At 42.2% G+C, this 15,793-nt stretch overlaps 1 protein-coding gene across 2 annotated transcripts in view; it reads right to left on the reverse strand.

Annotated features, from left to right (window-relative positions):
- prkcaa (protein kinase C, alpha, a) overlaps positions 1-15,793 on the reverse strand; it is a 159,809-nt gene that overhangs the window by 75,342 nt on the left and 68,674 nt on the right. For both annotated transcript variants that reach the window (XM_065954545.1, XM_020640661.3), the window contains exon 4: positions 186-297. In XM_065954545.1, coding sequence (XP_065810617.1) covers positions 186-297 — 112 coding nt within the window. The remainder of the gene's footprint in view (positions 1-185; positions 298-15,793) is intronic.

Genomic DNA, 15,793 nt, shown 5'->3' on the forward strand with positions numbered 1-15,793 from the left:
ATAAGCTGCTCTGTCTGAACGTGTGATGGCATAAAGAGGTCTACACTCCAAATATAAGACAACCCCATTTTTATTCAGATGTGTTTCATTAGAAAATAAAGTCTTATATTTGTAACAATGGGGTAATTTAATGTGATAAAATGTTGTGTTTTAAAAGAGTGTGAAGTTGCAGGAGGTAAACTCACAGTCACACTTCATGCCCTGGTGGATGAGGCCATACAGCAGGGAGCCACAGTGGTCACAGAACGTGGGGCTCCCATAGGTGTGGATCTTAAACTTGTGCTTTGTTCGGGGATCCTGGAGGAATCAAAAGAGAAGAAAGGGCCGATTAAAGGTCTGAAACAATGGCATGAGTGGAAAGGTTAAAAGAAAAACAATGCATGTCGTCCCCCACTCTTTCCTCCCAAACATTTCCTCCCTCTCTCTTCAGCTGTCTTATCTTATAAAGGTGAAAAAAAGGGTTACAACAAGGCCGTACATTCAGACATACTGTCCCTAAAAAACACTACATCTGCTTTTGTCATCCTTTGACACTCACTGGTTTTTGAATGAAGTCACATTTTCTGTTTGAGTGACACGACTGAATCGCAGGACTTCACCTTGGGTCATGAATAAAGGTCACTCAGGAGACACTCCAGAGCTGATTGCAGACCTGCCTGCAATCAGCTCTTTTCTTTTTCTTTTTCTTTTTCCTAAAGTGAAGAGCCAATCAATCTGTAACAACCTTTTATTAAAGCTTTGTTTTTGTTTTGTCTTTTCCTCCACTGGGAAATGATCATTATTATGTTTGCACTCAATGGAAGTGAATTCAAGAGCAACAAAGCAGGACACACAGTTCAGAGCCCTGTTGTAATGATTCCTTTTGAAAGCTGTACTCAGAACCTCCCCCCCCCCCTCCCCCCAACACACACACGAACACACACAAACACAAATGAATGTACAGGTTCTGATGCATAATAAAGCTATTAGTGTCTGGTGTAATGTCGACTTCTTTGCTGTGCAGTGAACGGTTTGTGTAGGCACTGTTTGTGCAAATAGCCATCAAGGCCGTCAGAGCTTTTCATTCATCATTTGCCTCCTGCTATGGTCGTTCATTGCCCGAGGCTCTGAACATCAATACTTAATGAGTCAAAGCTTGAAAAACATCAGGGTTTGATGCAGAAAATTACTCTGCACATGAGTGTGTGTAAGCCTGGGTAGAGCAGAGTTTAAATGACGTCATTGTAAACGGCAAATATTACTGTTTCCTTCTGCAAACCTCACACTGTTTCCTACATGCAGGACAAAGTTCAGTTTACACTCTGCCCACTTTTTATCTGCTGTCCTTCAGTGACACACCTTCTGAGGTAGCTGCTCCACTCCACAGCGGGTTTACGGTGTTGCTCACACATTTTATGGGGGAAACTATTTGCATGTTCATGCTCTGAGATTCATCCTGCAATCAAGACGTGTGCATCTTATCAACAGGAAGAACAATCACAAAACATTTGACAGGTTGGATGTTGCATCACAGCAGATGTGCACGACTTGAAGAGGAAGCGTCACACCAAAAGAAAGACATTAGGATTCACATAGGTTGTACCAAGCATCAAAGGAAGAGGTTTACAGCATGTGGGCTTCAGAGCAGAGTGGGGAACCAATTGTCTGTTTTAATCAAATCCTCTAATCTATCAGCGGGGATGCCTTCCAACAACACGAGACTTATCATTTACCAGGATTGCTAGTATCTTTATCACCCATCCCCCCCTCCTCAGAGTGTTAAATCTGTTTTAATTTAGCTTTATGGTGTTTTCTCACATGCACACAGCTCCTGAAAATGTCCCTAATTTTTAACTTTTTTTTACCCTAACTTTACCCCAACATTTCCTGCCAGCCCCTCAGTGAAATTTTAGCATGAAGTCAGGTGAGCAGATGTGTGAATGTAGCGGGTAATATTCAGGAAAATCCACAGCGAACCAGCTAGCAAGCGGGCTATGGTGATGCAGTTTAAACCACTTTACCGGTGAGTGACCAGTACAACTGTTGAGCACATACTGAAGCTGCTTCAAACTTTTTTCTGCTTCTCTGCTTGCAGGAAGGTTTTTTCCCACTCATTCGTTGATACTGTGAATATGTCCAATCACACAGCGCTGTCATCATAGCATCAGACTCTAGTTGCCCTCCACAGCATCCTGTTTACTCCATGTCCACATGAAGTGTGTCTTTAAATTAAGAAAGAAGGAAAGATGCATATGGACAAGGCATCTGTTGCCTGCAGAGATGTCCCCCTCTCCAGTGTGACAGAGTGAAAGTCTCCTGCTGTGAGGTGCATGTGCGAACAAGCAGCTCAGGATGGCAGAGGCAACCTGTCTGAAATGTTCTAGACATTTTCAGTAGTGCATGTTTGAAAAAGGCTAAAGGGAGACCTTCCAGGATGTAAAACAGAAACATCTGCAGCTGTGCATGCAAGATGTTTCAGCCTGTTTTACATCCACCGACTCAGAGTGCACGAGTACAGGAATCTTCATTTTGGTTTGGGATAATGATTTATGACATTTAATTGACATTCAAAAGGAGGGAATGGAGAAGTGTTGACCTTCTGAAGTTGTGTTGTTTATATATGTACATCAATGTTTTAAAAAAAGATAGTTCAAAATTATCTTTTAAAGCAAAAGAGAGAGCGAGCACTGAGTAAATTGCACAAACAGATTGGCAATAGTGTGTCGCTCAAACGTTGCCAATGTATTTGTGCTTTTACACAGTGTGCAGGAGATTGGGTGCCATTTTTAGTTATTCAAGACAATAAATCACACTTTTATTGTTTAGACTTCTATTATTGTTGCCATGGTATCAATACAGCTATCGATATTGTTTGATTCTTACTCGTACCAAATCAAAGTTTAAAATTCAGATATCCTGACAACCCTAATCACAACATTGTAAACAATGACAGAGTTTTATAATTTATGGACTGGACTTTAATTGTAAGACAACAATAAAAAGACAGCCTTCTTCTGTTCTTCATTTGCATTTCTCATTCCTCAACACCAGTCCTGTATTTGCATTGGCAGCTTCCTTCCTTGTTTTTTGAGTAAATGCAGCACCTCTTGTTTTTTATCAAGGGGTAGATCACATCTGATATATTTTGAATATTCTCGAATGGTCACATTAATATAGTCAAAACATGGAGATGGACGATTACTCTGTCTGTTGCATCTGTCTCACTTTGGACTGTCTGCCGATCTATAGCAGATACTGTAGTATCAAACTAAACAAACAGCCCCGGGTGCAGACTCTACCTTCAGTAAATATCTGCGGGTGTTAAGAAAAGCCAGAAGCTGTAATGTGATCTGTTGATCAAGCAGAACCAGTTATTACACTAAGTTGTTTCTTTTTGTTCACTGAGCAGTGAATGAGTGATGAGGCCAGAGTAAACATAAGCCATGATGCAACAAGAACACCCATATGGAAACTGTTATTGTGACAGTATTTGGTGACAAGCTGAAGGTAGACGGAGCATGGACAGGTTTAAAGGCCACAGCAGGACTTGCACTGTAGAGCACGTTGTCCCGTTTCATTCATTCATTCGTTTGTTCCGAGCCCTCGACCTGCAGCTCATGAAGCACTCTCTGCTGGAGAGAAATCTGAAGGATGAGCACTTTTCCAAAAACCCCTTCAGAGTGCTTTCCTGCTCATTGTCAGGTTGTTTTGTGCTGTAAATCCCTCTCTGGCTCACGGCCTGTTTAAGTGGATTTGCATTGAGAACATAACCCTCACTTTGCGTTCTCTGGAAACAGAAAAGCTTGATTACCCGAGGAAGGATACACTATTATTCTATCTGCTGCAGTTTTAAAAAAAATCCCCTTTTTTGCTTGTTATCTTGAGAAATTAAGTGTCCAATGAGTAATGAATAAATACATCATCAGTACGGGGAGCAGCGTGTCATATATCTCAGTGAGAGGGGACAGAGTGGCATGGTGCGGCGCCACAGTCGTCCATGCTCCATGCTGTTTGCCATTTCAGTCAGGTTGACACTGGACTCACGCAGCAGAGTCTCTCAGGCTCCTCAGATCTCACTTTCAGTCTGCCATTTCCCTGCCCGTCAGTCTGCAGAGGCTTTACTCTTCAACAGGACAAAGAGAAATGCTTCATCTGTCTGTCTTCGAGTCATTCATCCATGTTTATAAGTTTCCTTATCTGGAAATAAAAGCTACTTGTATTAAATTCAAAGGGACAGGAACATATTTACTGCACTTTTTAGTCAGTAAAACACATTCTAGTAGTTTCTATATGTACGCCCTCAGTGGCAGTCGATTATTATGTTCAAGCTATACCTCAGCCGTCCACCACTAGCCACGACTGTAGCCAGAGACCGGCTGTAGCCCCGGCCAATGGGCCTTCTCCTGACTCTACTGCCTGGATGTAAACAAGCACAGTGAATGGATAGCTATCGTATGAGCAGTGCGTCTGCTAGTTTTTTTTTTTTTTAAGATTTATTTTTGGGCTTTTTCTGCCTTTATTGTAGAGATAGGACAGTGGATAGAGTCGGAAATCAGGAAGAGAGAGAGAGAGGGGAATGACATGCGGGAAAGTAGCCACAGGCTGGATTCGAGCCCGGGCCGCCCGCATGGAAGACTACAGCCTCCATACATGAGGCGTGCGCACCAACCACTGCGTCAGGTGTCAGGTTGAACTGGCATATCGACCGGAGCAATGCCTAACCACATTATCAGAATCAGAATTACTATATTAATCTCGGGGAAAATTCTGAGGGACTTTTGGGCTTGTAATGTAACACGTACACACATACACAGTTAATCTCCCACTATGTTGACGAGCAGAGGCGCCTGAATGGACAACCTTGAAAATTGAAATGGTCATTGCAGAGGAATGTGCGAGGAAATGTTCGCATGCTCATAACAGTGCGTTTTTGCTTTTCATGGGGACAAAGATGTTTTTGAGAACTGAGCAGAGAAGGAAAACTTTGTGTGGACTAGGCCTAAATGTCCACTGATGCAGGAGCATTGTGTTCACTGTGGGCTCGTTGTTAGCTAAACATGCAGTGGGAGTTTTAATAGCCGACGCTGTAGAGCCACCATAGTAGTGACATGTTCAAGTGACGTGATGTTTGCCGGTAGCCCTCCCTGATCACAAATCAGGTTCGGTGACTCATTGTAACTCTTTGGAACAAATTAAACTGGGATGTAAAAAATAAACATGTATGCAGGACAAGTGTAAAAAAAATCTTGTTGTACGTGGAGCGGCTTAGTAACCCACTGTTCACACTTCACATTGTATTCTGTTGATAAAGGCAGCTACATGCCAAATGTTTTTTCACATACACTGCATGTATAGTCCAATTAGCAGCCCAGACCACGCTGTGCAGGCCAGCAGTCTGTGTGTTAGTTTAGGAGAGACAATATAAAGAAAGAGCGAGCAGCTGTGCCGGCTGCACTTACTCATGTCCACCCACACACAGCTGATCCTGAAGGATTATCCTCGTTTCCCCTCCTTTGTTTTCTTACGTCCGTCGACTCGACAGCATGAATGAACGACGGTGACTTAGAGCCACATTCAGCTCCACATGGATCCTGTGTTTTACCAACCGTCACATCAGCTTCTGATGAGTGAAACTTCATTTAAAAGTCCTCAGTTAATGTTAAACACTTGGGACAGAGACGGCATTACAGAGACGGTGTAACCAGTGAAAACATCCAACAACAGGTTGTTTCTGGAACGTCATGCAATTTCTTTGTCTTCTGCATTGGCTTCATTTTTGAACACCAGATGTTGCCTCTTGTGCTCGACCGGGTGTAGCTATCCAAACACAATTAGCTACGGTCAACGTCCTGCCTGGCAGGTGTTAATCTTGTGTCTGCTCATACTGATAAGCATTTAAAGATTCACCAGGGCCTTGTGTAATGTGCACAAAATTAAACCTGTAAATGAGTGTATCCAGCTTCACATCATTGAGCACACTTGGTTGTCCATTAACATCCTCCCTGTGAGCTGTGGCATTGGAGGGTTTACCACTGCGGCTGCTCTCCCATATTACCTCCTAATTGGGGCTGAATGGGAAATTTAAGACAGACAGGCCAATGAGAAGAGAGTGTAACACCAGAACGCAACAAAGAAGACTTAATGGTAAGAAGGCCATGATGGACAAATGAAGACAGAGGGTGTTTCATGTTCACTGGATGAGGCAGCAAGGCACCTTGGTTACTGGAAATATGGACGAATAGGATTACAGGATTTTGAATTATGTTTGAAAATGGAACAGAAACCTTTTACTCGTGGCTGGTGTACTGTTAAGTCCAAGTTATCTCATTTAAAAAAACACAATTAAATGCTGTCTCTGCACAGTTTGTTCTGGCATGAGGGCACCAGTATGCAAAGTATCCAGATGTTACACAAAAATGACGGTGGTAAAATGGTGAAATCTGGATCAAGGTTCTCAGAAACACACAGATGGACGATAAAATACAGACACGATTAAAGAGATTCCAAAAAGCCATCTGGAATGAACAGATCAGAAAAAAGACCTTTTTGTAAATTCTTATTATCATGAGCTTCAACTGTAGCACTTTAAGGTAGTAAATGGTCTGCCAAACGATAAAAACTTTTAATCACAATTAATGGCATTTTAAATCTCATGTTTGAAATCCCATTATATCCTCCTGTTTGGGTTTTGCCGCTTCTCTCCCTGCCTTAAGCTTTCTACGTAAGCAGGTGGAAGGGCAGGCAGATCCCAGAATAGAGCCATACCACCAAATATGAATTTTAATAAAGTATTTTTAATAACGTAACCATCACAAGCCTGGAGGCAGCCAGGAGAGATGGATGAAAACAGAAGCACGGGGGGTCAGCACGGGGATGGTGGCTAATCAGCCAGACTCCAGTCCAGATTAATTAACAAACAGGGACGCCATCCAGCCCCTGCTAATGAACAGGCTGGCTTGGTGAAGCTGAGCAGGGGCTTCCATGCAGAACGAGAGAGGGGCGGGGCAGAGGGTTATGATGTGGACGAGTACAGGTCCCCCTCCATCCTGCATTTACACTGTTCCAGTAACAATGACTTCAAAGGGAGGGGTGGGGCTTGATTATGTGGATGATGTCTAAAAAAAAAACACTGATACTGCCTTCAATATCTGCTTCTCAGATCCAGTCTGCATCTCCCTGCAGAGTCTTGGTATTTTAATTGATGAATCTCTTTTTCAGGCACTGAGCACCTTGCGTCTGGTCAGCCTTTGCGAACACATGTCTGCTGGCTGAAGTTGGAGGATGCTTGGTTTGTATTATTTCTGCATGTTAAAAAAATTCTGATAACAGCTGCAGACATTGTTGAATGTGCAGAGCCTCTTTACGATGAATATTTAAGAGAGCTGAAAAAGGCTTAAAGGTATAACCGGCGAGCTTTGCCAATACTATGTGGGCTGTGAAGCGACCACACTAACGTAGTAGTGCATCATATTAACACCAGCAAAAAGAGATTTCTAAATTTACATAATGCATTCGAATTATTTAGATACTTTCTGCAAACATTCAACAAAACTCACACTTAGCTCTTCAATGTGTTACGATATCTTTTCTACTTGTGCTTGATTTTATTTGTAAAACCAGCTTTTACTGTCTTTATTAAACTGCTTATCACGACTCTGAATAAAATGATCATGATTATAAACATGTTATGCTCTCTGTCAGGGGGGCCTGGAGGACCAGGAGTTATGGGGGGGGCAAACGGTTTGACACTGCAAAGAATGGAACATTTTGTAAATGGACTTCAAGGTAAACTCAAGGTTTACAATCAATATACACAAGAAGCCATCAATTCTAAAACTGCTTCGCTCTGAGAACGCAGCCTGAGGGTGTTGACGGACGAGGGAGAACAGAGCAGTAAAGGGGCGGAGCTGACACACAACGCACACGTATCTGGTGGAAGTTCTGAGTAAGAGAAGCCCGTTGATTACTTCATTAAAATGATTGCAGGACTTCCAAGTTTAAATCTTTCAAGTGGATTTCCATCTTCTTCTTTTTTTTCATGGAGTTGTTCAAGTTTAAAAAATGTGTTCAAAGCTCACTGTTGTTACTTCCTGAGAATCTGGAAGTTTCATGTTGCAGCATCATTTTTAATCACTTCCTCTATAAAAGCTGTTTTCAGTTTGTCGTCACACTGAAGTTGCTCTTCTGTTCTTTTTGCAGAAAATGTTTGAGCTACATCCCAAATTATAGGAATTTGTTAGCCAAATCAGCGACTTACGGTGTGTTAAGAGTATATTAATACATGTGTATGTGTTGATGTGTATAATGAGGGGTGGATTGGGAGCTTGAAAATATTTTCATCTGCTTGAGGGGGGCTCGACAGAAAAGGTTTAGGCACATGTTGAAAGAACAGTCTGCGAAAAAAGTGATTGAAGATAAATCACATGTGCAGGTGAGGTAGAATCAATAGCATTAGTCTTTTGCATTTGACATGTTTTTGCATTTGCATGCTATCAATCTGATAAAATACTGGTGATGCTCACTTCAGTTCAGGGGAAATATTCCTCAAAATCAGCTAAAGGCTGATAAAAAGCTGCACAAGTATGGTTCCATTTCTGTTCCCTGACATTTGATATTATTGCCTGGGATTATTTGGAAAGTCCACAGTAGGAATCATCAAAGACTCTGGGTAGCTAAGGCACTCCACCCGCCTCCCACGGAGTCAAAAGAGATCCACCTGGTGTGACATTTAGAGCCCGAGAGTCAGAGGGAGTGAAAAGAGACGCGCCGTCTTCACTGCTCTCTTTGACTCATCTGATCCCTTCAGGTCTGAGAAAGAGGTTTGTTGCAGTGATGCTTGAATGTGAACGTTTTCCTGAATATCTGAAGTCAGAGAACATTTGAACTCCAGTAAATTCCCCTCTTGTAATTCACTCCTTGGTCTAATTCTCATCGCTCTGTAACCCAACATCCTGCCCTGGGAGGTGACATTTCCAATGAGGGAGGGCAGCAAGCGCCACCCTGTTTAATTTTTGAGTCACTTCCTTTCTGGTAAACATGAATCGGTGTGTGTGCAAGCACCGCACCACTATACACGCACACACACACACACACACACACACACGCACACACACACAACATAAAAGGCACAGAGGAACATTTCTTCACCTTCTCTGATTGCAGTTTAAGTTCGCTAGTCTTGACTCAGTCGGTGTAATCTAACTTTCTGATCATGACAACAGACATGAGAAAATCAAGTACAGCTCACAGTTCAGATCACTCTAAAGCAGAGGTCAGACTACCCTATTTTTTTGTCTGTTACGATGGTCACTGTGTCAGACTAGGGGATCTCAGAGCCATAGACTGCCATGCTTGACTGACAGACATGACAAATTACATTAGGGGTCCCGATTAATCAACACGACCAACATGATGAAGTTGTAGGGAAGAGAGGCGGGGCTAGACACCATCCAGAAAGAAGACTGTTTTGTTAGCAGAGCTCTGCAAACTTTTTATCAGTCTCATACTTCCATCTCTTGGCACCAACTTCCTCATTCTTCTTTAGCTTCACTATTTTGTTTGTTTACACTGACAACTACAGTGTGTGCTGACGAGCTAGTAAACCTAACTTTTTAGAGTCGAAAAGACGCCACCTGTTGGTAAAAAACTCTTGGTTTTTTTTGGGCAGTCAATCGGAGATAAACAGTGTCGTCAACGACTGTGAGAACGATCAGCGCCATGCAGCAACATGCAATTCAAACACATCCAAACACAGAACTTATTTAGAAAATAGACACAAAGAATTACTAAGAAGTTATGAAAAACCATTGGTGTCAGCAACAGTGCTCAATTTATTTTTTTTTTTTTCATCCAGTGGATCTCAATTTTTCCATCTTCTGTATTCAACTGCTTCTTCATTCTTTATCACATTTTGACTACAAACCTCCCTTTGGTTCGACTCTCCCTCTGACTGGTAATGAAGTCGTCCATTGTTGATTCATTTCCAGTCGGACCGTTTTTATTTGCTTTTATTTATAACCATTAAACAAATGAAGAGTCGTTGTGTGTGTGAAAGGAAGTCTGTGTCACATTTAGTTCTGTCAGTTTTATCACATTGCAGCTCGTCGGCTTTTAATCACATTGTATATCACATTAATCACCCTTCCCCTCCAGAGCAACAATAGAACTACAGTTATTCCCTAGAAAAACTGTAGTTCATATATCCCAGTCGCTCATGGATGCGGACACACTTTTTTTTATTAAAGGCATTCTGCTGCAATGGGAACAACTTGATCCCCACCCCACCCCCACCCCCGCAGGTAGGCGTCACTTTGTACCCCCCTAAAACACAAACGCCCATGAAGCTGCCCGCCGCGTTCTGATGAACACTCTCGACTTGGCTTACGTGCATAGCTGCTGTCTCAAAGGTGAGGAGAGGTTTGCAAAAGAACAAAACGGGAGCTATCATTTATCCTGATACGAGGTGTTAAACGAGGCAAGGGTTCTATATTTAGCGTGGAAATCAGCGCCCTGATTCCTCTTGGCCTTTCACTAAGCTGCTGAGTGCTGAGAGGGAGGGCAGGTCGCATCCCTCGCTCACGGGGGGGGTTTCCTTCTCTGTGTTTACACGTCAGCCTATGAGACGAGAAAGCGATAATAACTGACACTTCTAACCAGTGTCAGAGCCGAAGTTGTGTCTCATTGTACATGTGAATATCAGGGTTACGGGCCCTTGGGTGCTTTTGTTTCTTATACATGATGATGATCCAGCATGTGGTCCAGAATGCTTAATAACTGCATCTTAAAATGTGTCTTAATGGACCCTCTGCTTCCAATCAGACCAATTCCTTTCAGCCAATACGGTCGACACACATGATAATATGATCTGATACAATCTAATACATACCATGCAAGACAAGACTTTGTGATTCACTACAATGCAATATACTTTATTGTGTCTGGTTACACTTATTGTTAACAATCTGATACGATAAGATACAGTACAGCTGAGGCCCCCATATGGCAATACAGCTCAGTATGATACGATATAGTTACGATACCACATAAGATATATGTAGGCGGTTGTGACTCAGTTGGTGAACTCAGCCGCCTCCTCATCAGAATGACAGGGGTTCAATCCCCAGCTCCTGCAGCCACATGTCCGACACTTAACCCCATGTTGCTCCCTCTGCTTCAGTGGCGGCGTATGAATGTGCATGAATGAGATTAGTGATTAGTTAAAGATTCAATATGTAGATTCCGCCACCAGGGGGCTCTCAATCAATACTACAATCACAAAAGATGACGTCGAGGCTACCAGGGAATCATGGGACTTCTCTCTACTCCCTCCCATGAACGATCTCTGACTAGACCGTAGTCAAGACGAACCTGAGGAAGAGAATATATTTACAGACTAGCTAATGTACCCGAGTATAATTTACATGACGTTTTTATCAAAGCAGCACATACAGCAACAGTACGGCAGCTTTCAGTAGCAGCTCACGCTTCTTCTTTGACGTAACATCTGGTGTTTCCACGGCAACTATAAACGTTTTGTCTGTCATGGCGGCTTTCTCAACCAGGCACGTCCCGTTACAACTATGAAATTACGGATTTCTCTGGCTTTGATAACTGTTGGAAATATTTGAGGTAATGTAAGCACTACATATTGTACGTTTAATACTGTTGGACACTTTAAATAGCAGCCTCTGCCATCAGTGAGTGAATAGGTGTGACCTGCGGTAAAAGCTCTTAGCATTCTGCCTCCACACAAGTATTCATAATAAATGTCAATCACACGATCATCAACAATAAAAACAATCTACAGACACACATAGCCAGATCTGCTCTAAAGACAAAATGTTGAATGTTCATCATGCTGGAATTTTAAAGGATGTTACCAGAGCCAAGGACATTTTTCTGTACTGGATTCTCATCATGAAAAGGCTTTAACAAAAGCCGAGGGGTCGGTCAAAAGATATTTACAGAAGACATACCGTGTTGGGGACGTTTCATTGGCATCTTTCATACAAATGGACCATTTAGAAAAAACACAACATGAAACCTTAAAACCCTTGAAAAAAAACAAGCTTTCCCTCACTCAGCTGGAGAAAACTGAGCTCCCAGTATAAACAGGACACACATGTACACACACACACACACACACACACACACACACACACACCCACACCCACACACATGTACCCACACACACGGACGCAGAGGCTGCAGAGATGTGTTCATTTGCAGACACTGGCTCATTAGCATAGCATAGCACACATGCTGTGACAGACATCCACAAGGTTAGGACAGGACAGAGGGTTCTGTCAGAGCTGTCACGTCGGCTGGGAGATGACTGCACTGTTTACCTTCTCTGCAGCACGAACATTTGGAATAAAAAACGCAGAGCAGTGCTTAAAAAAAAAAAAAAACAGGCCCTATAGCTCATCTGGTCACGGTACGAACGCATAAAGCTGCAGTAAATTGGCATTGCAGACACAGGGCAGCTGTCAGGTGCTTTTTAATTAAAATAACTTCACAGGATGTGTTTTAAAAAGTTATCTAATAGCCAAAGTCTTGGCTGAGTCTTCCTCTGTTTAATGAGCGAGCTGACAGGAGGAGCAGCCTGGCCTCGAAGACTCTGTGTTATGGAGGCTTTGCTCTGTTGCTCACAAAAAAACTAAATAAATGTAAAAAAGATCGACTGTGCAATCAATTTTCTCTTAGCAGCTGTAGGTCTGTATCTGTGTGCTTGGGGGTTTAATTATGGACTGTAGGAATATACTATATATACAGTATATATAAGGTAGCAAACATACTTAAGTGTCCAGCAGGAGAGGAGGTTTGTGTGCAAAGAGCTTTATTGGGAGCCTGTTGGCTTCTTGACTTCTCCTAACACACCTTTTTATATTTGTATAATCTGATTGTATCAAATTTGTGTGCAAATAAATCAATGCTTGTGTTTTCTAACCTTTTGTCAATGGTTAGAAAACACAAGCATTCAAAACTGAGCACAATTTATTCAACACAACTAAACACTGCAGTCCAAGAACATATCGCATGTAGACTCTCAGATTTCTATTTGAAGCAGTTCTTCATATTCATCAATACTAAATGTGAAATGTGCCACACATTACGATGTGCTGGCTAACATTAGCAGTGCTAGCAGCGGCAGCCATCAGCTCTCCTTGCAGTTGACGTCCTCATGCCTGTGCTGGTTAAGCTCCAGAGTGTGGTAATATGCCAGTTTAACCTGCAGCCTAGTGCAGTGTTTTGATCCTCACTTAGTATCAAAACACTGACAAAACGGTCAGCCGTTATGGATGCCACCTGTCTATTAAGTGCCGACTAGCAAGACTGACCACTTTTAATCGTTTAGTAAACTCATCACAAATCACTAAGAATGACTTGGAATGACCTCAATGTTTTTCATGCAGAAGCCGCTCAATCAACACCAGCAACTATCCAACCTCTGTTCTGCTTCAGTGACATGTCAATGTTTCTTATCCCCCGTTTTGCTCGGCTCGGAAATCTTTTATTTTTCGCTTGGCCTCCGCCATCCAGGTACAGCTGTAGCGATCAATAAGAGTAAAGAGAAGTCTTTGAGTTTTTTTTAACAGTAGAGGCAGGCTGACCTATCAGTAACTTCCCTCGCTCTATTTCTGTCGTTGAGCTTCAGGCCTCACTGTTACATGACGGGTCAAGTTTAGACTTCAGACCCTCTCCGGCGTCTATTTTTAGGGAGTTTGTGTGCACTGACATCAAGGACAGTTATAGCACATCTTCCTACTGGAGGAACTTTAAGAAGAAAACCTGCCTTATGTCACCAAACCAAACCATGAGATTGTTTTGTACATCAGTATACCAGCTGGCACTAAAACTAAGATTAATGTCCTGAATGATGGACTTCCGATCTTAAAACATGTATTGAATCCTTGGTGGTGCATGTTTACTTTGACAGACAAAAGGTCGATTTAAATGAAAACATTCTGGTTTGAAGAATGGTGTAAAAATGTCATTAGAAAATGGCATTTTAGTGAATTTATTTTGCAGTGTGCTGCCAGCGCTGGTGTAGACAAACTCCTGTCCCGCAGGAGTTGTGACACTGAGTAGAATCGGGGGTCAAGAGCAGTTCCAACTCTCCCATGCGCTGGTCATTAATAATATTTAGCATAGTTGGACCAAGACCAGCCAACCTATCTTTGCTGTAAACAAATCTCAGAGGGACTGAGGGAATTTGTGTTTGTGTGTGTCACTGTGTGCATGTTTGTTAAGTGTGTGACCTCAGTGCTATGCAAGAATTTAAGTGTTTGTTTGTGTGTATATAAATTAAAATTTTTAGTTGTGCATGTTAACTCTGTTCTGTGTTTGTGTGTGTAGCCGGTTAGATTGTGTTTGAGTCCGAGGTCATGGAGAGAAGCATTCTAATGAGCTGTGGTTCCCATCAAACCGAACAAACTGGGACATGACCGTTTACGCTGAAAAAACCCCAGTGCATTCTGTGGGATGTGCAGATGTCTTGATTCAGTATTGACTTGTATGACGTGTCTTAAAGCTCTTGTGAGGAGGAGCTGAATGTTTAACTGTTGCTTAGAGCTCATTGGATTCATGTTGGTTCTTTGGAAATAATATAACAAAGATAACACTCTCTTTGTGTAAAGTGTCTTGAGATAACATTTGCTATGAATTGGCGCTACACAATAAAAAAAAATTGATTGATTAACAGAAACGGTCTGTTCTGAGCAGGGCTGAAATAGAGGAGGTTATAGGCATGATCAAATACAGAAACTTCACAGACATTTGGGGAGCTCTGAGATTTATTTACACTGGTAGAAGAGGAGGAGAATATGTGACCTTTAAAGTTGAGAGCGCTACGTTTGACTCGCCTTTGTCTTAAGTGCAAAGGCTGTGATTCATCCCTCAGATTAAACAAAGCTGAAGTAATCAATTTAAGCTTACATTTTATCACAGAGGTCAAAGGTTTAGACGGTATCACCTGAGAAGAGTTCCTGTTAAGCTAGTTGACAGTCAAAGCCAGAGTCTTCAGATGAACGTGTCACACTGGGAGGAAAGAACGAGACACGGCGTCTTTGTCAAAGGAATCTGAACCTTTGTGTAGTTCGTACACTAGAGAGACACAAAGCTTTGACCTATGCTCTATGTAAATATTTTTAAAAGAAAGCATGCAGAATCCATGTGAGTCACATAAGTCTGTGAGGTGCAGTTACGTACTTGTAGTCAAAATATACAGAATTAACTAATAATAGCTCTACTCTCTGTAGACAAAGTGTCTCCAGTGGGAAACACTTCACCAGGAAATGATTCAGCATCTCCCGATGAACCCGCCCCTCCTCTGTGCTCCACTACTACACTACATTACACACACACACACACACACACACACACACACACACACACACACACACACACACACACACACACACACACACACACACACACTTGAGAACATATAAGCACTTACATCCTTCAGCCTTGCCTCCCCCTTGATCAGAGCACTTTGTAGACAGAAACGACACAGACCATTAGCGAGAGACTCCAGATCTGTTAATGTTCATTATAAGATCTGAGAGAAAATAAAAAGCACCAGCAGGGAGCCAAGGGGACTCCCCGTCAAATATAAGTCAACACTGATAATCAGTAGATACAGTATTACACATATGAGGACAAGTGACGGAACATTATCTCTAAAATACTTTTTATTTGATTCTAATAATAAAGATTTAAAAAGCAGAGTGTTTGGTGAAGGTCGGTGTGTCTGCGTAGCTCTGCAGTGCGATTTCAATTATATCACTATGATCTGGTTTCTCCATTCACT

Source organism: Labrus bergylta, chromosome 1, assembly GCF_963930695.1.
Source record: "Labrus bergylta chromosome 1, fLabBer1.1, whole genome shotgun sequence".
Taxonomy (NCBI): Eukaryota; Metazoa; Chordata; class Actinopteri; order Labriformes; family Labridae; genus Labrus; species Labrus bergylta.